This window comes from Temnothorax longispinosus, chromosome 3, assembly GCF_030848805.1.
Source record: "Temnothorax longispinosus isolate EJ_2023e chromosome 3, Tlon_JGU_v1, whole genome shotgun sequence".
Lineage (NCBI taxonomy): Eukaryota > Metazoa > Arthropoda > Insecta > Hymenoptera > Formicidae > Temnothorax > Temnothorax longispinosus.
Genome location: NC_092360.1, coordinates 18,089,440 through 18,112,776, shown reverse-complemented (window position 1 = coordinate 18,112,776; position 23,337 = coordinate 18,089,440). Strand labels below are relative to the sequence as shown.

General features: G+C 38.7%; 2 protein-coding genes and 2 long non-coding RNA genes across 4 annotated transcripts; 2 read left to right on the top strand and 2 right to left on the bottom strand.

Annotated features, from left to right (window-relative positions):
* Positions 1–1,227: 1,227 nt before the first annotated feature.
* On the bottom strand, positions 1,228–6,087 carry LOC139810021 (uncharacterized). Its single transcript, XM_071773360.1, has 4 exons — positions 5,626–6,087; positions 5,430–5,524; positions 3,597–3,749; positions 1,228–3,455 (listed from the first exon to the last, which is right to left on the bottom strand). Exons 1-4 carry the CDS (start codon positions 5,927–5,929, stop codon positions 3,273–3,275), a joined length of 735 nt encoding a protein of 244 aa, XP_071629461.1. The 5' UTR covers positions 5,930–6,087; the 3' UTR covers positions 1,228–3,272.
* On the bottom strand, positions 1,779–2,657 carry LOC139810110 (uncharacterized). The gene has a single exon (XM_071773430.1). It carries the CDS (start codon positions 2,655–2,657, stop codon positions 1,779–1,781), a length of 879 nt encoding a protein of 292 aa, XP_071629531.1.
* Positions 6,088–9,051: 2,964 nt separating the features above from the next.
* On the top strand, positions 9,052–10,664 carry LOC139810216 (uncharacterized). Its single transcript, XR_011731259.1, has 3 exons — positions 9,052–9,336; positions 9,403–9,924; positions 10,245–10,664. It is a non-coding gene; the product is annotated as an uncharacterized lncRNA (long non-coding RNA).
* A 137-nt stretch (positions 10,665–10,801) lies between these two features.
* LOC139810504 (uncharacterized) lies at positions 10,802–12,203 on the top strand. Its single transcript, XR_011731408.1, has 3 exons — positions 10,802–11,026; positions 11,108–11,894; positions 11,964–12,203. It is a non-coding gene; the product is annotated as an uncharacterized lncRNA (long non-coding RNA).
* The last annotated feature ends 11,134 nt before the right edge of the window (positions 12,204–23,337 follow it).

The window sequence follows — 23,337 nt, the reverse complement described above, 5'->3', positions numbered from 1 at the left end:
ATAATCAGTACTATCAGAAGTAAAATCGTTATTAATCCCAATTTCTTCCTCAACTTCATTATCTTCTCGATTATCTTCAAATTTTTCTACCTCGCTCATTGTTTGAATTTACATTAACATATCATTAAAATCTTTTTCACAATTTTCGTGACCAGTATTTAGAAAATTATTATAAAGTAATACTTTATACTACTCTTATGTGAATTCGAACTGTTATTAGTGCATTGTTTAACACTGCACTTAATATATCATTGCTTTTTTTTTATCCATTTTTCATAATCTCTGAAAAATGACAACCACAGATGACAACTTAAGTCGGGCACATGTTTGCACATATGCACGTTCCTGTCCCCTTGTATTTCATTGGATCCTACCAGAAACAAAAGCTGCGCAGCTGTACCTGCGCGACCACGCATATTTTCGCTGAGTGCCCCTACTGGTTATACTGTGCACTGAGTCTCCACACGGCGCGTCGTCAGGTTTTAAATTAGCGTCGATCGTGGTCGATCGTCCGGAGAAATCGCAGACACAATTGTCCACAGATGCTCTGATCGTTTCGTTGTTAATACGTGCTATTGTACTCAATCTTCATCACGCTCGGTCCGAACATATTGTACAAACCTTCAGGATCACCCTCCATTGAACAGAATTGATATCACACACTTGAATAAAAATCGCGCCAACACGAAAAAGTACAACACACAGTGTCAAAAGTACAGATCTTCGAAATGCCTAGTAGCCGCAGGTATAGAAGATACTCGCTTTTCCTTCCGTCAAAACTCGTATAGAGGCTCCCTCTGTAGGATAATACGAGCTAGAGGCAATTTTAGAAAATTTCATTTTTTTATTTTTGTCCACTTTTTTCAAAATCTAGCCCACTGTGAATTGTCCCAATGAACATAGTCGATCTTGTTGTCGTTTAATGTCATGGCACGCGGTATATTTTTTCCAGCTTTTTTACCTGAAATCGACGATGCAATTATATGGTTGATCTTGTTGCCGTTTAATGTCATGGCACGCGGTACACCTTTTCCAGCTTTTTTACCCGAAATCAATGGCGCGATTACCTGTGTGTACGTGTATATCCCCTGTTGCCATTTAATCGAGCGTGAGCATTATGATTGCGTTTATGAGCATTCGTCATCAACAGAATGCTCTTATATTGTGGCTTGTCGTCCTCCGCGTGTAGATATCGTCATTGGGAATTTTTTTAAAAATTCGGTATAGTTAAACGGCCTGACTGGCAAGTTTTATTAAGTATATCACAACGACGTTTCGACCACTAATTTGGGTCCTTTTCAAGTTATTTTAACAATGCTGGAATGAGAGAATGAATGAATATATAAGAAATTTAAAAATTAAAAATTAAACAACATTACGCGTTGAACGGATTTACGATAATATCGGTAAATAGGACTTACATGGATCATTGTGCGTCAATTATATAAAATTCGTGGCGGGTCGGAAAAATACGACGGTCTCATGTGAAGGCCGAAAAACTAATGATACATTATCGCAAAATACAGTAAACATAGAAGGAGAACTTAAAGTGATACATTATCGCAAAATACAGTAAACATAGAAGGAGAACTTAAAGTGAAGAAATTATTCGATCATAGACCAATGGTAGGTTTTCAGTGTCTTTCTGTGAGTTGATTGCCCCTTTATGTTTTTTAATAAATAGCATTTCAGAAATTTCACGTTTTTTTAAATTTTGTTCTTTGTGTAAGATTGTAACATCCTGCCATTTGAAATTATGGTCGCAATCTGTTCTATGCTTACTGACGACCGAATGTTGGTTGGGGGGTTTTTTTGATATCTGCGCGATGCTCTTTTATACGCGTTTCTAAATGTCGCTTCGTTTGTCCGATATAGCATGCATTGCAATCAGAACAGTCGAGTTTATAAACGACATCAGTGCATCTCTTGATCTCCAATTTATCCTTCCCTTTCCTGATTAGTGTATCCATTTTCTTAGGGACCGTATACAAGGTGTTCAAACCGTAATTTTTGAACGTACGGCGTAATCCCTCACTAAAAGTTTTTACGTAGGGGATGGGAACATAATTTTTCAGATCAAGAGTAAATGCACTGTCTTCGTTGTTAGCGCTATCCTCATTATTCGATCGTTTGTTAATTTCTGAAATTCTTCTTTGAATGTGTTTGTTCACCAACAGGTCCGGAAAACAGTTATTAGACAATATAGTTTTCACTAACTTGATGTTCTCATCGTGAAACTGTTCATCCGACAATAGTATGGCCTGGTCAACCAAATTAATGACCGTGTTAATCTTGTATTTCAAAGGATGACTGGAGAAAAAATTAATATACCTGCCAGAGAACGTTGGTTTTCGATACCAGTTGGTGAACAAACAGTTGCCGTGTCTAAAAACAGACGTGTTTAAAAAATTCAGGGTGTTGTTCTTCTCAAGTTCATACGTGAATTTGAGACGCGGATGATAGTTGTTAAACGTGCGGACAACCTCATTAAGTTTCGAATGCGGAATGCACATAAAAATGTCATCGACATAACGAAGAAAAATCTCGATAATTTTTTTAAAGATCAACTCGTAAAGACCGAGTGTGCCAGCGTATCGTATGCCGTCGATAATTATGTTGTCCGCGTTGTCTACGTCAAAACGTTTATTACCGAGCATCATTCCATCGTTGCTGAAATAAACGCCGTACACGGTGTCTATACCGCTTTCTTGATCGCCGCTCAGAACTGCCCCGACGTACTTTTGGCTCAATGGATCCAAGTGATCTCGCAACGTTTCTCAGATGTTTGCAACTGCTGTCGAACGGAAGTCACGAGTGAGTCATCCGTGGTTTCGAAAACATCGACGTTTGTGAGTGATTCGAACATTGTGGGTTGTACGGAAGGCGCAGAGGTTATCGGTGGTTCATTCAACAGACCTTTCGATCGTTTCGATTTATGCGGTTGTAAAATTTTGGTTATTTCGCTCAAATTAGATGGCAGATTTATCGATCGTTTCAACGTAACCGGAGTTGAAGCCATTACAGAGTCGTTAAACGACACGAACGGTGTTTTCGGCAATCTGCCTTAGAGGCTCGATGATGGGCTTAAAAGTGTCTCTCCAACGCGATATCTTCCTCCATTTTACCAGTTTCCAAGGCGTGATACTTTTTGCGAATCGAATCGCTCGTTTTCGCAATTTGGTTTGCTATCTTCTCGCGCTCTCTAATCTCCTCGCTGCTGTCCATGTTGCGAGAACGTTGTTCAATCGACGCGTCGACAACAACTAACCACGTTACGGTATCGCAAAGTCGTTAAATCCTTTTCTGTATCGATCATTCGAAATCGCGCTGTCCTTGTCTATCACCACGAATCCGTACTTTTGTTGCCAACATGTATGACACAATTTACTGAAATCATCGTAAGACATATCTGTGTTTACGCGATCGTTGTATACGTGTTTCAGATTGGTACCATCCTGTTTAAACATAATCAATAAATTTGCGTTATCGCGTATAAGATGCTTCGGTATCTTTGCATACGTCTGACAAAGATAGAAGCAGTGCCGCCAGAAAATGAGACGCGGCCCGGTCGTCATAGAGATGGAGGGGATACTCACACAAAACACGAGCCATGTCCGTGTACGCTCAGCGCTTCGGTTGACTTCGGCTGAATAAAAGAAAGCAGACACGATCTTCTGTCCTTCTTCCTCCCGCTCGATCCGTATCATAACTCGGGTGTCCGCATTTTGTTTTACCATGCAGTCCACGCACTGGCAATGTTATTTGTATACATACAATTTGTAATACTAAAATGAATTAAAATATTAAAATATTAAATAAAAATAAATAATGTATTTTTCTATTTTTATATTTAATTTAATAATTTTTTTTACACAAATAGAAATAGCATAGCAATTTATATTTTTGCAACCAGTATTTTTTTACTTTCCTAAAAGCGAGAATCGTGTATAATTGTGTAGATATGCGACCAATATATACCAATATATTTACATTCTTGAAAATTATTTATTTAAATGATACACGTTTATTATACATTACCGTTATGTGAGTTATTGTATTATTATGATAAACTCATTTATATGCTAGTAGACATATTAAAGTAAATAGAACATAATAAATAACACTTAAGGTGATCCTAAAGCCGTGATCCTAGCCGGTTTTTTTTGGTTTTTTTTCTTAGCACTAATCTTTTAATTGGCTTTATAGAAATGCAAAATTCTTGTCTAGAATTAAAGTACGCATCAAAATCTAGGTCATGGTGGTCGAATTTATATGTGGTGGTCGTCACGTATAACAAAAAATATTAATTTTTTTTCGTTTTCGATATAAATTCGACCACCATGACCTAGATTTTGATGCGTACTTTAATTCTAGACAAGAATTTTGCATTTCTATAAAGCCAATTAAAAGATTAGTGCTAAGAAAAAAACCGAAAAAAACCGGCTAGAATCACGGCTTTAGAATCACCTTATTCTTTTCATTATTTATTCAGTGTAATGAATAAATAAACGAACATGTCCTTCGATATTACATATATTAAAGCATACAATTTACTTAAAGAACAACGCAATCACAATTCAGAATTTTGTAAATCGCACATCTTTACTTGCAGATCAGTACCACCGGCATTTGAATAATCCGATGCGCACCACAGGTTGCTCGGTCGGATTTTGCACATCATGATGTCTCTTACAGATATGAATAAGTCTTTTACAGACATTATATATATCTCTTACAGACATATGTTTTTTATAAATAAGATTTAAAAAAAATCAAAAAGTTAAATACATAAAAGTTAAAAGTTAGGGTACATAAAAGAAATTAGAAAGCAAATGCATAAACAAATTTTTAAATTAAAACATAAAATTACAATACATTAACAATTTTAGTGTTCAAAAATTTGAAATTATTTATTAACTAGTAAATATTAAAAACAACGCAACAACAATTGATATATTATAAATATTAATATAAAAGATTCGTATATCATTACATAATATAATATAATATTAACACTTATCCCTCCAACGTTTTTTCTGGCACATAAATTCTCTAACCATGCACTTTCGAGTCCCACGCGTTTTTCAAAATGTTAATAGCTTTGAAAAATTCTCCAAAAATTATTATAATATCTTTGTACTTTCGACTAAAAATGAATGTAAAGAACATTTGGAAATTATTTATTTAAATATTTTTTTTACAACAATTATATGCTGACAAACACACGTTACGACTCGTTTTATTTAAAAAATTATAACACGAACAAATTGACGAAGCTTAATGATCAAACACGCAAATTAAAGTTAAAAGTAGTGCGAATGAGAAAAAAATGAAATAATTAATTAAATAGAAATACTTAATTTCGTCGCCGCAAATTTTTTTTAATAATACATTAATTTTTTTTTTTAATTTATATAATAATGTTTTACTATATAAGCGCGGCCTCGTCCCCAGGAGCGGCCTCGTCCCCGCTGAGAATACCAGCGCGCGCGCGCTCTCCCACGTCCCATTCCTCGTCGGAGTCCTAAAAAAAAAAGGAATATTGTAAACGGAATATGTGTATGTAATTAATCATAAAAAATAATAGATGAATATGATACTATTAATATAAAAAGAAATACGTACTCTTTTTATCTTGTTGCTGCTCTTGCTGCGATGGCTGTTGCAGCTGCTGCTCTGGCTGTTCCTGTCCCGGTTGCGGCTGCGGTTGCAGTTGCTGCGGTTTCTGTAGCTGCAGCTGCTCCTGCTGCCGCTGCAATTGCTTAATTTGCAGCGACAGCGATTGCTGTTCTCGCTGCTGCTGCTGCTGCTGCTGCTGCTGCTGCTGCAGATGCAGCTGCTTCTGCTGGTGCAGCAATTGCTGCGTCATTGTTTGCAGCTGCTGCAGGGTGTAGTAGGGTGGAGCAGAACTCTCATCGTCATCAAACATGTCTTGATCTTCATCAAGGTTTCTTTTATTCTTTTCAGCTGAAAGAAGATAATAACAATAAAATCTGTAATATAATTAAATTAAATTAACCCTTAACATGTATATGTGGGTCTACGGCGTCCGAGCCAAAGTGATATCTGCTTGTAACTGATGTTTGTAACCGATGTTTATCAAAATAACTATAAAATCATCAACTACAATGTAGACAGATGTTTCATGAATTTTTTTAGATTTTTTAAAATACTTTAAAGTAGGGAAAATAGCGTTGAATGTGACAGACCCACGTATACACTTAGAAGATACCGAAAAAAACGTATACACTTTAAGGGTTAACTAATATTGGCGTGCGTGTGATGTAATTTTCTTATTGTATAGAGTGTCATTCAATGACACTCTACACGTTTACGCGAGCGTTACTTCTGTAGTAACTTACAATAATTCCTTCGCGTAAACGGGATTTTGTAGTAACTTACGATAATTTACTCCGCGTAAACGAGTGAATTATCGTAAGTTACTACAGAAGTAACGCTCGTGTAAACGTAGTATGAGTGAGTAAGTTAGTGATAAATAATGTATAATGGACTTCCGTTTCCGGTGCGACTAACAAGGGAACGGTCGGAAGTGTCCCTACCCGATTTGGATGCGCTTTGGATATGTTGTTGAGCATCAAAAAATATTAGACTCGTATTTTTTTTTTCTGCGTATCTCGACGTTTATTGGTTGAAAATATCCCTAAAAAATAACGACCGATTTGAATGCCCTTTGGATATGTTGTTGAGCATCAAAAAACATTAGACACGTGTTTTTTTTTAGTTGCGTATCTCGACGTTTATTGGTTGAAAAAATCCCTAAAAAATAACGACCGATTTGGATGCCCTTTGGATATGTTGTTGAGCATCAAAAAACATTAGACACGTGTTTTTTTTTAGCTGCGTATCTCGACGTTTAGGGGTTGAAACAATCCCTTGAAAATAACGGATTTTATAGTTTCTAGCGAATATTTTCGAAAATATAAGGCGTAACGACAAAACATTTGTACGAAATGTTTATGGCTTTTTGTGCTCTTTACAATGGCGTAATCAAATTTTTAAAATTTGTCACATTTTTTAATTTAACCCCACCCCCACCTATTATTTTTGCCAAATATAACAATTTTTCCAACGCAAATTTAAGAGCGTCAAATGCCAAATACATCTATGTGTATTTTTATTATACCATTATTAGATTTTTGGCAAGACGAGATGATATGTGGTATAGGCGTCGCGCTGTAGGTAGGTGTTGCGTTATTTCTGTTCAGTTGCGCCGTACGCTTAAAAATTTCCATTTCAACACCGGGATGACCGAAAGTGCTGATGCAAAGGCTAGCGCAAGGCACTGACAGCGCTATTTCGAGAGTCCTAGACTAGCAACGGAATGTCGACTCCGACATTATAAATACCGCCGAATTGTAAGATCGGGCGGGCAGTCGCAAATCATAAGAGTGAGTCCCAGTTGCGCACAGAATAAATCGGACACAGCAGGTTGAATGAATCGGACACAGTGTCGATCGGACACAGTAGGAAACGGACACACGGTGGTTGCAATCGGACACAGTGCGGATCGGACACAAAAATAATAGGTGGGGGTGGGGTTAAATTAAAAAATGTGACAAATTTTAAAAATTTGATTACGCCATTGTAAAGAGCACAAAAAGCCATAAACATTTCGTACAAATGTTTTGTCGTTACGCCTTATATTTTCGAAGATATTCGCTAAAAAACTATAAAATCCGTTATTTTCAAGGGGTTGTTTCAACCCCTAAACGTCGAGATACGCAGCTAAAAAAAAACACGTGTCTAATGTTTTTTGATGCTCAACAACATATCCAAAGGGCATCCAAATCGGTCGTTATTTTTTAGGGATTTTTTCAACCAATAAACGTCGAGATACGCAACTAAAAAAAAAACACGTGTCTAATGTTTTTTGATGCTCAACAACATATCCAAAGGGCATCCAAATCGGTCGTTATTTTTTAGGGATATTTTCAACCAATAAACGTCGAGATACGCAGAAAAAAAAAATACGAGTCTAATATTTTTTGATGCTCAACAACATATCCAAAGCGCATCCAAATCGGGTAGGGACACTTCCGACCGTTCCCTTGTAAGTTGACAGCGTGTGAGAGTGTGCGAGTAGAAAGTGAAGAATAAGAAGTGTCAGAGGAGGCTGAGGAAGGCGAGAGTGTGCGAGAAGGGAGGAGCAAAGGTGAGTGAGTGTGGAGGAGAAAGGGGAGAGTGGTGGAGGAGCGTAAGAGGGGAGTATAAGGAGAAAAGGTGACAGGGCTCGGACCACAGTGTAAGAAAGGAAGGTGATGTCACGGCCTATCTCTCTACTGTGAGAGCTTGACGCACTTACTGAAGAGTTGTCACAAAAATCCGCCAGCAGCGCTAGCCGTACGTAGGCCACACGGACATTAGGTATTTGTGTGGGTATGCACCACGAACAGTTCACGTTCACACCGTGGCCCAACCAGTACAGATGGTAAAGGTCACTAACCTTGTTTGTAGATCGTTTTCCGTTAATTATTGAACTTTTTATTCAAACAAGATGGGTCGAAGATGTGCAGTTTCGCATTGTAAAAGTGGTCATCGACGTCATGAACACGAAAAAATTACTATTTTTTCGGTGCCCAAAAATAATATTCAAGTGTGGTCGGAAAGGTTAGGTTGTGCTTTGAATGAAAAATCCTGTGTTTGTGAAAAACATTTCAATCAAAATGATATAAAATCGGAAAAAATTATCGCTGAAGATGGGAAAATTATTTTTCAGGTAAGTTTCTTTAAATGTATTATTCAAATAAATCTTCAGAAACTGTTATATAAACCGATACTCAGTATCATATATGCATGGTTTTAGCAACGCTTTTCAAAGAAATCACTTATCAAAGGAGCAATGCCAATTCTGAATTCTGATGAGCCTCCGATGAAATTAGCCAAAATTGATACCAGTGCAGTAATAGAAGAATCTCAGGACCTGACAGAAGAATTACAAAGCATATCAAAATTTTCAACTCTCCCTACAAATTTTACAGTCTTACAGAATACAAAATCACAATCAGATACCAAGAATTTGCCATTGACACTGAAAAAGATACGCCAGTAACCAGTGATAGCAAATTACATTTAATTACATCGAATGAAGTTATTAAATCAACCATTAATCTTTGCAACACAATTAATAAAAATGATCTAAATGGTTCTAAATCTCTCTTTCAACAAATATGTGCCAACGAAATCCATATTAACCAACCTGGGGCAAAATGGAACTTTCACAAATCATTGGAACCTCCAATACTAGTCTTTTCAGAATTAGAACTTGCATCAACACCGACGCGTGGGGAGAACAAAGTTCCAGTTTATACTAAAAAGGTGAGGTCTAAATTTTTTAAATAAACAAAAATATCTTTAATAAAAACAATTTAACTTTTTCAATAGGTAATCTTGGATGATCAACTTTATGTAAAAGTATTCATAGGCCAAAAGAATATTGTCGAATGTATAAGTGATCTCAAATGTCAAGAGGATTTGGAAAATTTATTAATAGAAGTAGATAAGATGATAGTATGTCCTGGTGGCCCGAAAGTAGCAACATTTAAGAAAATACATCCTCAGTGTGCATATAAAGATGAAAATAACAAATGGAGACATAACTATTGTCCAACTGTTGTAACGAAGGGCAGTGTATGTCAGTACTGTGTATCTTTACACAAAATATTTGCACAGCATATTGATCGCCAACGTACTTCTAAAAAACGACTTGTCTTATCACCAACGACAAAAAACAAAGTACAATTACTTTACAGAAGAGCTCGAGTGCGAGCTCGAAAGCTAACAAGAAAAGAAACAAAAATCAAGCAAATAACAGAATATATAGACGAATTGCAGAAGAAAATGGATGAAATTGAGACTGAAAGTTTGGAGAAAAAAATTGAAAAACTGAATCTACCAGAACCACAAGTAAGCGGATAAATTTGTGTTTCTATTATTTATGAAATTATTAAATATAATTGTAAAGCCTCCAACATTATGTTCATAAAGAATTTTCAATATTAATGATTTGTAAATATTCAGAATTTCTTTTTAATTACTGAACCTCAAGATACTTCTGCGTTTCCAGATGTAAAATAATTTTAAAAATTTGATAATTTGATAATTTTATAAATTTTTTAGCAAGGTTTTTCGCATGGTTTTTTATTTCATCACATTTCCCTTTATTTCATTAAAAATTTATTCTTGCATGCCACTTGTATTGTGCCGCTTTTTTTCCTTTTTTTTAGGTTGTATTGATTAGAGAATGCATTTCAACTGCACGAAAAAAATCTTCTACAAATAATAGATACAGTAACGAATGGATGCTAACATGTTTACTCTTACACATTCGGAGTACGGCAACGTACAACATGCTTAGAGAAAATAAAATTCTTCCACTACCTTCTAAGTCAACTATCTGCAGATACCTTCGTAGTTCTAATACAGGGTGTGGTTTTGATGAGAAGTTTTTCACTTTATTTAAAATAAAATTGGGGAAACTTCCAGAAGATGCTCGACATGGAATTTTAACATTTGATGAGATACAACTGAGAGCGAGTCTTGAAGTCAACGTAAAAAATATGAAATTCGATGGTTTGATTGATTTTGGCACGGAAAATTGTCCTGATGTTTCGAATGCTATGGTACAAGCCGATCATGCTTTAGTATTCATGTTTTCATCGGTAAAGCATGCATTCCATCAACCTATCGGAATGTTTGCATGTAAAGGTGCAAGACATCCGGAGATGCATTGGCCGGATTGGTATTAAAAGCGATCGTTGAAGTTGAAAGAGCTGGTGGAAAAGTTCATGGTATAATCTGTAATGGGGCGTCAACTAATAGAAAGCTATGGACTAAGTTAGGCATAAGTGGAAAGCTGAAGATAAATGAAAAAGAAGGGACAGTTACACCTCCAAAATACTTTTTTCAAAACCCTGTCGACGATTCTCGAGTTGTGTATGCTTTTTCAGATGCTCCTCATCTTATAAAGTGTATACGGAATAATCTTTTTAATAAAAAAAAATTTAAGGTATTCATTACTATCATAAATTTTTCTCTAATATTTTCTCTAATATTTTATGTTTCAATATTTTTTAAATCTATTTCTCAGATAAATGGACAAGAAGTTGAGTGGAGATTTTATCAAAATTTATTTAAGGAGGATAAAAAACTTCCTGCAAATCTCAGACTTTGTCCCAAGTTAACAGAAAATCACATTAACCCTACAAATACCGCGAAAATGCGGGTATCTTTTGCAACTCAAGTACATTTGATTTTTCATTAACCCTTATGTCAATACCCGGGTACCCTGGTACCCACTTGTGCATATACGAACAACGGGCGCACATTCCGGGTATTGACATAAGAAGACTGTTTTATCAGTATGTGCTGCATTATTCTATGGCTTCAATTAAAATTCCTTCTATCTATTAGGTTTTCAGTAACACTGTTGGTGATGGTTTAAAAAGCTATCTTGTTAGAAACCACCCTGATTTTATTGGCTGTGAAGCCACTATTTCATTTACGAAAAAAATTAATCAGCTTTTTGATGCCTTAAATCGAAAATTCTCGAAAGAAGGTATCAAAATTGGTAGCTCAGATTTAAAGGTACTTATTTTTCTACGTTATTTCAATTCTATGATACGTAATATGATTCTATAGGGAAATAAGCTAGGAATGTATTATATAATTAGGTGCTACGTGAAACCATTATCTGGCTCGATGAATGGGAAAAAGAATTGGCAGCAACTATTACTCCTATTCATTTTTTGTCGCATCAAACAGCAGAAGGTTTACGCGTGACATTGCACTCGACTATTGCATTGACAGAATATTTACTGACTACATGTAATTTCAAATACGTTTTAACAGCAAAGTTGAATCAAGACTGCTTAGAAGTAAGCACTTTTTTTAAAATAAATTCCTTCGGTCTTTTAAACATTTTGTTTCAATGAAATTTTTTTCAGAGATTTTTCGGCATAATCAGACAAGCTAATAGTCAAAATGACCATCCTACTTTACCAACATTTATGCAATTATATCATTTATTATCAATTTATAAAATTTTGAGACCTCCAAAATTTGGAAATTGTCACTTTTTATCACATGAAAAAGAAAATCAACCAAAAATAACAATGGAAGAATTCAAGGCTGTTTTTTCATCGACGAAGACCTCTTTTCATGAAATGCACGTTAAAAATTTGAAAACAAAAAAGGATGATTTAATTATGTATACAGATTGGGAATGTGACGATATAATTGACAATGATTACGCAATGGCTGACGTAGTAGATTGCATAATTTACTATATAACAGGATTTGTATGCAAAAAAATGTTGAAAAAAACAGTTTGTGAAAACTGTCGTAAAGCTTTTGCATATGATAGTGACAATGGTATAAGACAACTTTCAGAAGCACATCTCGTTAATATAAAAACTCGTGGAAAACTTATTCATCCAAACATAAAAATATTTCAATTATTTAAAGAAATTGAAAATGTTTTTGCGAAAAACGTTACCAATTCAAATGTTTATCAAAAAACGCTGGACGACTTAATCGAGAATGATATTTTTTGTTTTCAATTGGAATTTCCTTGTAACGAGCATAAAAGTGACATTTTATCATATTGCATTCATTATTACATAACTCTTCGAATGCGACAGTTTGCAAAACAAGAAAATCGCAAAACTAAAAAAGTTTCTCGAGAAAAAAAGAAATTATCAAGATTATGTACAAATTAATTTAATACTGTTATGGTATGAATATTTCATAGCTAAATTTTATGTCATTTGAATAAAATAATTTTTTTTAAACTGATGTTCGTTTATTTTAAATTTTAAAGCTTTATTGCTTTATAAAGTAATTTTTTAATGATCCATTTTAAATCATTTATGGCATTTTATGGTTACGTATACAAGCACAGACGTGGTCTACTAGTGGCCCACGTGCCGCTAGCGCCTCCTCGCGAGAAGGACTAGAAGTTCCTCAATAAGGGCGTCAGTGTACATAGAGCCGTGGCATCACCTTCCTTTCTTACACCGTGGCTCGGACAAAGGTTACAGCACAAACAATAGCTGGGGTAGAGGGGCGACGCGATAGGTGAGCAGAGAAGCGTACGGTAGCGCTGGGTAGGGCGCGAACGAAGGTACGTGCGGTTGTGCGTGGCAGGGCATAGAGTATAGCACAGATAGAGGGAGAAGTGAGACTTAGAGTTGGCAGGGATGAGCGAAGAGAAAGAAAGCGGGACGGAGATGAAGAAAGTGATAGATAAAGTAAAAGAAAAGGATAAAGGTAGAAGAGGGAGTACGGGGAGCATGGGAACTCTAGATGAGAACTCTAGAACCTTAGATGAGATTTGGAAAAGGAAGAGGGATGATTTAGATAAGAGCGGGGGGGAAAAGAAGGAGACAGTCTTCAAGAGAAGTAATATGACAACAAGGTCGCTTAAAAAAAAAAGCGGAAACGGAAGTAGGTGAGAAGGAGAAGAGGGAGATAATTAACGAATTAAGAGAGGGTTTTAGGAGCATGAGAAAAGAGTTAAGGGAGGGATTCAAGGAGCAAGGAAGGGAAGTAGAGAAGATAAGGAACGAGTTAAGAGCGCAAGAGGAGAAATGGAGCGCGGAAAGAAAGAAATTTAAGAAGAGAATATAGAGGATTTGGAACGAAAATTGGAAGGAATGAGAATGGAGTCTAAGGAGGGAGGGCACGAAAAAGGAAAAGGCGCAGAAGGAAGCGCAGGACTGAGAAGGGGGGAGGGGAGAGAAGAACCTGATTGGAAGGAAAGGGTGGAATTGCTAGAGAGGAGGTATGAAATGAAGGAGAGGGGAGAAAGAAAGAGAAACGTGGTGATAAAAGGAGTAAAAGAGGAGGCGGGAGAAATAAAGGGGGGAATAGAGGAGGTGATGAAAAAGATAGGAGTGGAGGTGAAGATAGAGGAAATTAAAAAAATAGATGCGGGAAGGAGAGAAAAGAGAGGTATGGCAGTAGTAAAAGTATGAAGTGAGGAAAAGAAGGCAAGTATAATGAAAAATAAGTGGAAATTGAAAGATGAAAATACATGGACTGAGGAAAATCTAACATGGAAAAAAAGGAGGATAAGAAAAAGGGTAATTTAAATTGCATGAGAGGCAAGAGGAGAGGGTAAAAGAGTGCGGATAGGGCAGGGAAAGGTATGGATAGATGGGGAGTGGTGGGTATGGGATGAGGTAAGAGACATGCTCAGGAATAGTAGAAGGAGGTGCTGGGAGGCAGGGAAAAGGAAAGAGGAAGAGGATAAGAGGGATGAAGAACAGAAGCAAGAGGAGTAGAAGAAGGAGAGGGAGCGGACAGGACAGATATTAGAGGAGCAGAAAAGAAGAAGGAGAGGAGAGAGGGACAAGAGGAGAGAATGAGAGAGGTGGAGGGAGAGGAGGAAAAGAGGGGAGAGAGAGGAGGGAAGGAGAAGGAGGAACGAGAGAAGTAGGAAGGGTGACGAGGGAATAAGGGGGGAAGAGGTTAGAGGGAAAGATGCAGAGCATGGTAATATGGGGGGTAGAGGAGAAGAGGAGGGGGGAAATAAGGCAGGTTGGAGGATGGTTTTCTGGAGCGTAGCTGGTTTGGAAAATAAAGATAAAGAATTCTGGGAAGGGCTAAAAAAAGAAGATGTGTTAGTCATAGTAGAGACTTGGATAGGAGAAAAAGGCTGGGAAAGAATAAGAGGAAGGCTGCCAAAAGGGTACGAATGGGGAGTGCAATTGGCGAGGAAGAAGAATAAAAAAGGGAGAGCAATAGGAGGGATGATAATGGGAATAAAAAAAGGGATAAAAGAGAAGGGAACGGAAATAAAAATAGACAGGGAGGGCCTGATAACGGGAAAGGTCAGGATAGGTGACGAGAACTGGAGTATTATAAGGGTATATGCAAAGAAAGAGGAGATGGAGGAAATCTTACAGGAGTTGAGACATATAATGGAAAAGAAAGAAGAAGGAAGGTTTACGATAATTGGGGGAGATTTTAATGCGAGGACTGGGCAAGAAGGTGGGGAGATAGAGGATGAGAAGGGGGAAGGACGGTTGGAAGAGGGAAGAAGATCAAAGGATAAGAAGATAGACAGAGAGGGGAGGCTGCTGGTAAATAGCATAGAGGAGAGAGGATGGGAGATTTTCAATGGAAATGTGAGAGGAGACGAGGAGGGGGAGTTTACTTTCACGGGGGGAAAAGGAGATACGGTGATTGACTACGTCATAGGAGAAGGAGAAGTAAGAGAGAAGATAGAGAGCATGATAGTGAGGGATAGAATGGACTCGGATCATCACCCATTGAAAATGGTACTAAGAAGGAGGAATGAGGAGGAAGGCAGAAGAAGGGGTGGAAGAAAAAAAGCGGGGGGTATGGAATGAGAAAGGAACAAAGAGGTTTATTGAAAAACTAGGAGAGGTGGAGGAAAAAGTGGAAGAATTGAACAAGGAATGGGAAGAAATGGAAGCAAGAATAACAGAGGCAATAAAAGGGGTAGAGAAGGAGATGGGAGAAAGAAGAAGGAGAAGGTAGGATGGTGGGATAGGGAGTGTCGAGAAGCGAAGAAAGAGGCAAGAAGAAAATTAAGGGATTGGAGGAAAGAAAGAGGGGAGGGCAGCGCTTACAAAGAAAAGAGGAAGGAGTTTAGGGAGATGTGCAAGAAGAAGAAGAAGGAAGAGGAGAACCAGAGATGGGAGAGAATGGAAGGGAGGGAGGAAAAGGAAGGAGAGGAGGAAGAGGAGATAAGCCTAGAAGAAATGAGGAGAATTATAAGGAAGTTAAACGATGGAAAGGGATGGGATTCCAGGAGAGGTTGTAACCGAACGGCACTACAGGAGGGTACGATTTACGCTGGATGTCCTTGAAATCAACGGTCGCCACTCGGTTTGACCTTGGATAACCGAGAAGGTAAGTATCTATGATTCCTTAGAATATCAATTTAACTAATATCTCCTTTTTTCAGATTCCTGCCATGGATGGATCATCGCCGTCGCCGACACTCTGGATCACCGCTGCCACCGCCAACCAGGATCAACGAGGGACTTCGATGGACCGACACCGATGGATCAGGTAAGTAAAAGGTAAGTAAATGTGATAATTCCAGAAATTATTTAAGCTCTGATTATAATAATTTATTCAAAATTATTTGTTTTTAGTGATGGTTGTTCACAATTCTTCAAGTTACACAAGATGGTGGTCGCACGTATTGCGAAGTTACGACGCACAAGTTTCCGGCGGTATACAATACCGTTCGCGTTTGTAATTGCGAATAATAACGCGTTTTGCGGGCGTTTCCGTTTGTTAGGGATGTCGTGGTATAAACAATTTCGCAATCCGATCACGATTAGCGAAGTTATCGCGACAATGTGAGATATACGAGGTATAGCAAGTTACCTTTACGACGATCCACGAGAGACTGCCTCGAGCGACGGGGCTCTCTCGGGCTCCCCATCGTTAGTCGCAACCCCCACTCCGTCGCCTATTGCGCCGCAGTGCCAGATGTTCCGACTTTCTCTTTTCCCCCTCTCATGTTGTTTACGCGTACGGGTGTTCTACGCTCTTCCCGTGGAAATTTCCGCTTCTATCGCGTTTTATAGACTTCGCCGCCCTGGTGCCCGTGCACCAGGTTTTCGCCTCCGGCGGTTTTTGTCCGCCGTCGACGCCGACCTATGCGCACGCCTTGTTTCGCCGTTAATTACACGATTCCGGACGTTCTTCCCGCAGACGATGTCCGGGTGCACCACATTCCGCCCGCCGACGACGTCTACCCCTTCTGACCACTTCTGGTGGTCGACTCAGCCTATTTCCGCGCCCACTCCCAGGAGATGACGTCTGGGTCAGGAGCTCGCGGGACGTCGCGGTATCTTCCGTCCGGGTGGCCGGGCGTTGTCGCCGACCCACCCTGCCGGTGCACCAGGTTCCCCTGGTGTGTCAGAGATGGTCCTTCCCAGGAGATGATGTCCGGGAAGCCGTGTCGCGGACCGTCCCCGGATTCTGCCTCCACGTCACCAGATCGTGTCGCCGACCCGTCCTGGTTACGCGCTAGTTCTTGCTCGTCTGTCAGGGAGAGGTATTCCGCGGGTCATTCTAATTCCTACGCGGTTCGTCGGACCACGCCTCCACCCTGCCCTGATTTCCTATTGAGACTTCGTCGTGAGTCAGGGACGGTTTTTTCGCGTGTCGCGCTATCTCTCTAACTTTCCGTCGGACATCGCCGCGGATCTACTATGTGCTTATATTTCGACTTCGTCGTGAGTCAGGAACGGTTTGTTTGCGTGTCGCGCTATCTCTCTAACTTTTCGTCGGACATCGCCGCGGATATACTCTGACGCTATGTCGTGTCTCGGGAGAAAGTCAGAGACTTATCTCTCGATCGTCGGATCTTTGGCTCGCGCGTTCGCGTACCCGCCTCCGTCATTGGGCCGGAGCGGCCCCTTTGAAGTGTGGCTTTTGTCATGCGCCTATTGCGCCGATCCGCGCATGTGGGAATGAAATTAAATAAAGTATGGTTTGAGCCGAAAAACAAAACGAAAACAAAAAATTGGATCGGTGAGTGAAAATCCTTAATCTAGTTGAGCCGTTGCTCGGCGATCATCGTCACCTAACTTACACGCTAAGATCTGTACATATGCGCCGGGTGGGATCGCCGGTACAAAGGGCTTAGCCCTCTCCATCCTCGGAGCGCCGCTTGTTCCCCGATTACTCGGGCCTCGGTTCGGCGTCGCCTTTGCTGCTGTCTCGGCTTGTCCTCCTACCCATGGATGTGGTTGTCCTCTCGTGGCTGCCGCCGACTTTATCTTACAGAAGACCATTGGGTGTGCCCCTTCACGAAGGGGTCGCGACTGGGAAGCGTGCGGTTGCAAGGTCTGGAAGCGAAGGGGGAAGGAGTTGGAGAATTGGGCATGGAAATATATCAACAGTATATGGAAGGGGGGAGAATGGCCGGAAAATTGGAAGGAGGGAATAATTGCGTCAATCGTAAAGAAAGAGAGGAGATAGAGGGAAAGAGAATAGTACCACAAAATCAGACAGGCTTTAGAAGGGGGGTGGGAACAATAGACAACATCTACGTTCTGAATTACTTGGTGAACAAAAGGTTAGAAAAAAGGGGGGAAAATTGATAGTATGTTTTGTGGACCTTAAGGCGGCGTTCGACTCGGTGGATAGAGGAGTACTGATAAAATCAATGAGAGAAAGGGGAATAAGGGAAGGGCTGGTGAGAAGAACGGAGGAGATTCTAAGAGAGACGAGAAGCAGGGTAAGGGTAGGAGACGGAATGGGAGAAGAGTTCTGTACGGGAAGGGGGGTAAGGCAGGGGTGCCCATTGAGCCCGCTGTTGTTCAACGTGTTATTGGCGGATATGGAACAGGAAATGGGCAGAGTCAAATGGGGAGGAGTAATATTAGGAGGTAAGAGGGTGTATACTTTGGCATATGCGGATGATGTAGTGTTAATGGCGGAGGACGAGGACCAAATGAGGAGCATGTTGGAAAGACTGGAAGAATATCTGAGCAGAAAGAGATTGGAGTTGAACGTGGGGAAGACAAAAATAATGAGATTTAGAAAAGGAGGAGGGAGGAACAGTAAGAGAAGATGGAGATGGGAAGGAAAAGAATTAGGAGAGGTGAAGGAATTTTGATACTTAGGGTACATGTTTCAAGGAATGGAGGACAGGAAGCGCAAGTAAGGGAAAGGATCAAGAAGGCGGCGGCAGTGATGGGGAAGGTCTGGGGGATAGGGAAGAGATTTGGGAGAGACTGGGGAAAAAGATTATGGCTGTTTGATAGACTGGTGTGGACGGTCCTGGGATATGGAGCGGAAATATGGGGATGGAAAGAAAAGGAAGGAATGGAAAGGATGGAAGAAAGGTATATCAGATGGGTCTTGAGAGTAGATGGGAGAACGCCGTGGTATCTTGTTAGGGAAAAAATGCAAAGGGGGAAATTAAGAGGGAGGGCAGGGATAAGGGGATGGAGATTTGAGAAAAAGTTAGAGGAGGGTAGAGGAAGTGAACTGGCGAGGTTATGCTGGGAGGAGTTGAAGGGAAGGGAGAAAGAAGGGAAAACAGAATCAAGCTGGGAAAGAGAAAGAGGAAAGTTCTTTGAAGACAGAGGAGTAGAGTTGAAAGATCTGGAAAGGCTGAGAGAAGACAGAGATGAATGGTTTCACAAACTGTTTGGTAAGGATAAAAAAGTGCAAAGGAGAGAAAGATGGGAGAAGATCGAGGAAGCAGACTATAATAATGGTACAAGCTAATGAAAGGAGAGGGTATACCGGGATATTTGAAAAAGGGATGGGGAGAGAGTAGATGGAGCAGGGTAGCGAGATTTAGATTAGGGAGTGAGATGAGAGAGCAGATACTGGGAAACGGATGAGAAGAAGAAATGTAGGTTATGTGAACATAGGGAGGAAACGTGGGAGCATGTATGGGAAAAATGTAGGAGATGTGAAGCAGAAAATGGTAGTTGGGAGGAGCGGTGGGATGGGTGTTAGATGAGGAAGGGGGAGGTGAGGAATGGATGTTAGAACTAGAAGGGGAAAGAAGGAGAGAAAAAGGGGAGGCGGAGGAATTAGAGGAAGGAAGAGGGGAATAGTGAAGGGGAAGGGGGGAAGAGGAGGGAGAGAGAGGAGGAGGAGGAGGAAAGTGGAATAAAGAAGTGGTGAGCAATTAAATTTGTTACAGATTACCCAGGATGGAATACGAGGGAAGAGCAATAGTGGACGCGGTGGAAAGGATTGTGGAGGCGAAATTAAAGAAGATGGCGAAGGAGAAGAAAGATGTTGATAGAAGGAAGGAGGAGAGGATAGAGGAGTTAGAGGAGAAAGTAAAGAAGATGTCGAAGGAGAAGAAAGAGGCTGATAAAAGGAAGGAGGAGAGGATGAAGGAGCTTGAGGAGAAAGTAAGAAGTATGGAGAGAAAGGTAGAAAGAATGGAGCTAAATGGAGGCAAAAGGAAGAGGGAGGACTACGAGGAGAGTGGGACTGGGAAGAAGAAATGGTGGGCAGGGTCAGGTGAAAGGAACGAGGACAAACTAAGGAAAAAGAACGTAATTTTAAGGGTAGAGAAGGAGAAATGGGGAGGTAAGGAGTCGAATTGGGAGAAGGTGAAAGAGCTATTCGAGGAAGGGTTAAAGGTAAGGGTGACGGTGAGAGAGGTGATTGTGGTGGGGCAGAGAGAAGTATGGATGACTATATTGGTGAAGTTGGGAGACGAAGAGGAGAAGTGGAGGGTTTTGGAGGCGAGGAGAAAGGCAGGGAACAGTATAGGGGTGAAGATTCACGAGGATAAGTCGGTGGAAAGGAGAGATAGAGAGAGAGAGGAGAAAGAGGAGAAAATGGAAGAGAGAATTCGCAGGAGTACAGGGAAATCGGAGGAGGAGATTTCAAAAGATATGGAGGAAAAACTTCTCGTGGAGTCAAACGAAGATAAGGAGGATGGAAGAAAAAGGGACTGAACAAATTAAGGAAGAGACGAGATGGGAGGGAGGGAGGACCAAGGGCAGGGCCGGTGCAGAAGCAGAGGAAGAAGAAGAGGAAGATGACCACGGGGAGCTGATTTTTTTTTATGAACGTTAAATAATTGTAAGAGGTTTGGGTACGTTCCTCGTAAAAAAAACGCCTTGTAAACCCTATGGAAAAAAACAATAAATAGAATACATACTTACTTGACATTTTAAGGTTCTTTAATTTTCTTTGAAGCAGAGATGTCATCCAAACGAGTCACGGCGTTTTTCTTCTTCCACCTATGTAACAAATAAAAAACGCCTATTCGTGTAATGACAGCTGACAAGCCGACACGAGTAAATAAGGCGTCTTTGTGTGCATAGGTGGAGAAAAAAACGCTGTGACTTTTATTTAGAATCTGAGCATTCTTCGTATTCTTATAAAAGTTCGCGAATTGAGCTTTATAAAAGTTTGATGAAGATTGTTCTTGACTGATTGTTCCTGATTGTTCTTTTCTTCTTGATTATTCTTTGACTTGTGAGGATTCGCGTTATAGTATTAATATAATTACTTGTGTGGTGACACTACTAGTGACTCAAGTGGCGATTCATGTGACAACTCGACGTGTGGTGAGTCATATGAAAAATTGCGTATTAAAAATTTGAAGAATTTCAAATAATAAAAGTTAATTTTATAATTATTATTTAATTATTTAATTATTAATATGGAAACGTGTGATTAATTGAAAAAGAAAGGTAAACAAATTTTTTCTGAAAATTGGCTAACTGATGATTGATTTAAATCTTCGATACGCAAAGTATCATTTAATGATAGTCTTTTTAATTGCACTGTATGCAATAATAATTTCTCGTGCAGTTCATCACATGTTTTAAGACATGCGGAATCTGCATGTCATAAAAATAATATCACAAGAAGTACATCATTATTCAATAATAGTGATGTATACTCGAGTACTCTAAATAAAGCAGCAGGTAAACGACGATTTAAACAAGAATGGTTACAGATTGAACAATTTAAGCTGTGGTTACTTGAAGTGCCACATAAAAAAAATTTATTTGCTTGTTCAATTTGTAATAAATCTATTGTTGGTGGTTTATCTCAAATCTATCGTCATGCAGATTCTAAGATGCATTTAAAAAATTTGGAAAAATGTAATACAGAAAGTAGTTCGTCGAATATAAATTTAAATGCGTAAAACGAAACATTTTTGCCGTTTAAAAAAAAAATGTCATTTGAAATTTGATATGCCACCGTAATGGTTGAAAGAAATATTTCGTTTGCATCTGCAGAAATAATTCTCAATTTGTTTAAAGACTTAGCGAAAGATGAGGATTGTAGAGAGATTTTAGAAAGTATGTGTATGGGTTGAACAAAGTGTACAAATATAATTTCGAATGTTTTGTGCCCAGTTGAGACTAATCATGTAGTCAAAAATATTTAAAATACTAAATTTTCAATTTTTATTGATAAAACATCAGACACACACATTACAAATGAAAAATGGATGACGTTTCATATACGATATGTTAATCCTCAAACATTAGATATTCACTCACAATTAGTAAAGTTGATTGATATCGATGCGAGAGATTGCAGTGCAGAAAAATTATTTAATGCCTTTAAACAAGAAATGTTGAAACTACAAATACCATTTGAAAATATTGTTGCCTTGTCATGCGATAATGCTTATGTCATGACAGGGAAACATTTATTATTAAAAAAAAAACTTGAAGAAATGTGTAAAAATGTATTAACGTTTTTATGTCCATGCCATTCCGCTGCATTAATTGCGCATGTTGCATGTTAAAAAATACCTCCAGTTTGCGACAAATTTTTAAGAAAGATTGCAACATATATAAATAGTCCGAAGCGTACAGCCATTTTTCGCGAATTTTGAGAATGTTTTCAAGAAACAAATCATAAAATTTTAAAATTAGCAAAAACGCGGTGGCTTTCTCGCCACTCATGTGTTGAACGAATTCTTGAATATTGGGATGCTATTAAATATTTTTTGAATAAAATGGCTGTAAGTGAAAAGACAGAATCGGGGGAATATCTTTTATCTGTAATGCAGAACATAGACATGAAAGCATATTTATTATTCTTAAAATATATATTACAATTTTTTAATGTCTTTAATGCATTTTTTCAAGCTAAAGAAACAAGGATTCATTTTTTGCAGTCGAAAGTAATTGATTTCCTTATTGATATCTGCAAAAATTTTTTTAAACCAGAACTTTTAAAATATTTGCCTGAAATTAATTTTTCACAAAATGAAAATCATAAATCTTTGATTGAAATTAATTTAGGATCGCAATGCGAAGAATATCTCAGTCAATTAATGATTGAAGGACATACCGGACGCAGTTATAAATATTCGAGAAAATTGTTTACAATTTTACATAACTGCTGCCGAGCAAATTTGTAAAAGATTACCAGTCAATGACAAATTTTTGTCTAAATTAAAAGTTTTCAAATCGCATACAGCTTTATTTGATATCGACAGAGAAACGTCATTCAATGATATTTCCTTTATTGTTAAAACTATTGGCGGTTTTGATGAAGACTGTTTAAAGAAAGAATGGTCAACATTGCATTTAGATTTTACTGTAGCAGAAAAGCAGAATTTAAAAGAATTAAATTTTGATGAAATGTGGAAGCAAATTTTGCAATGTCAGAATAACGACATTAAATATCCCAATTTAAGATCTCTTCTAAATGCAATTCGATCACTTCCTAACTCGAATGCTGATTCAGAAAGAATATTTTCATATCTGCCAGATGTAAAAACGAAAAAGTCTGTCATCAGTTTCTGTAAATGCTATTTGCGTCGTTAAATCAGCATTACATGCTAGAGGGAAAAATATTTTAAACATGAAA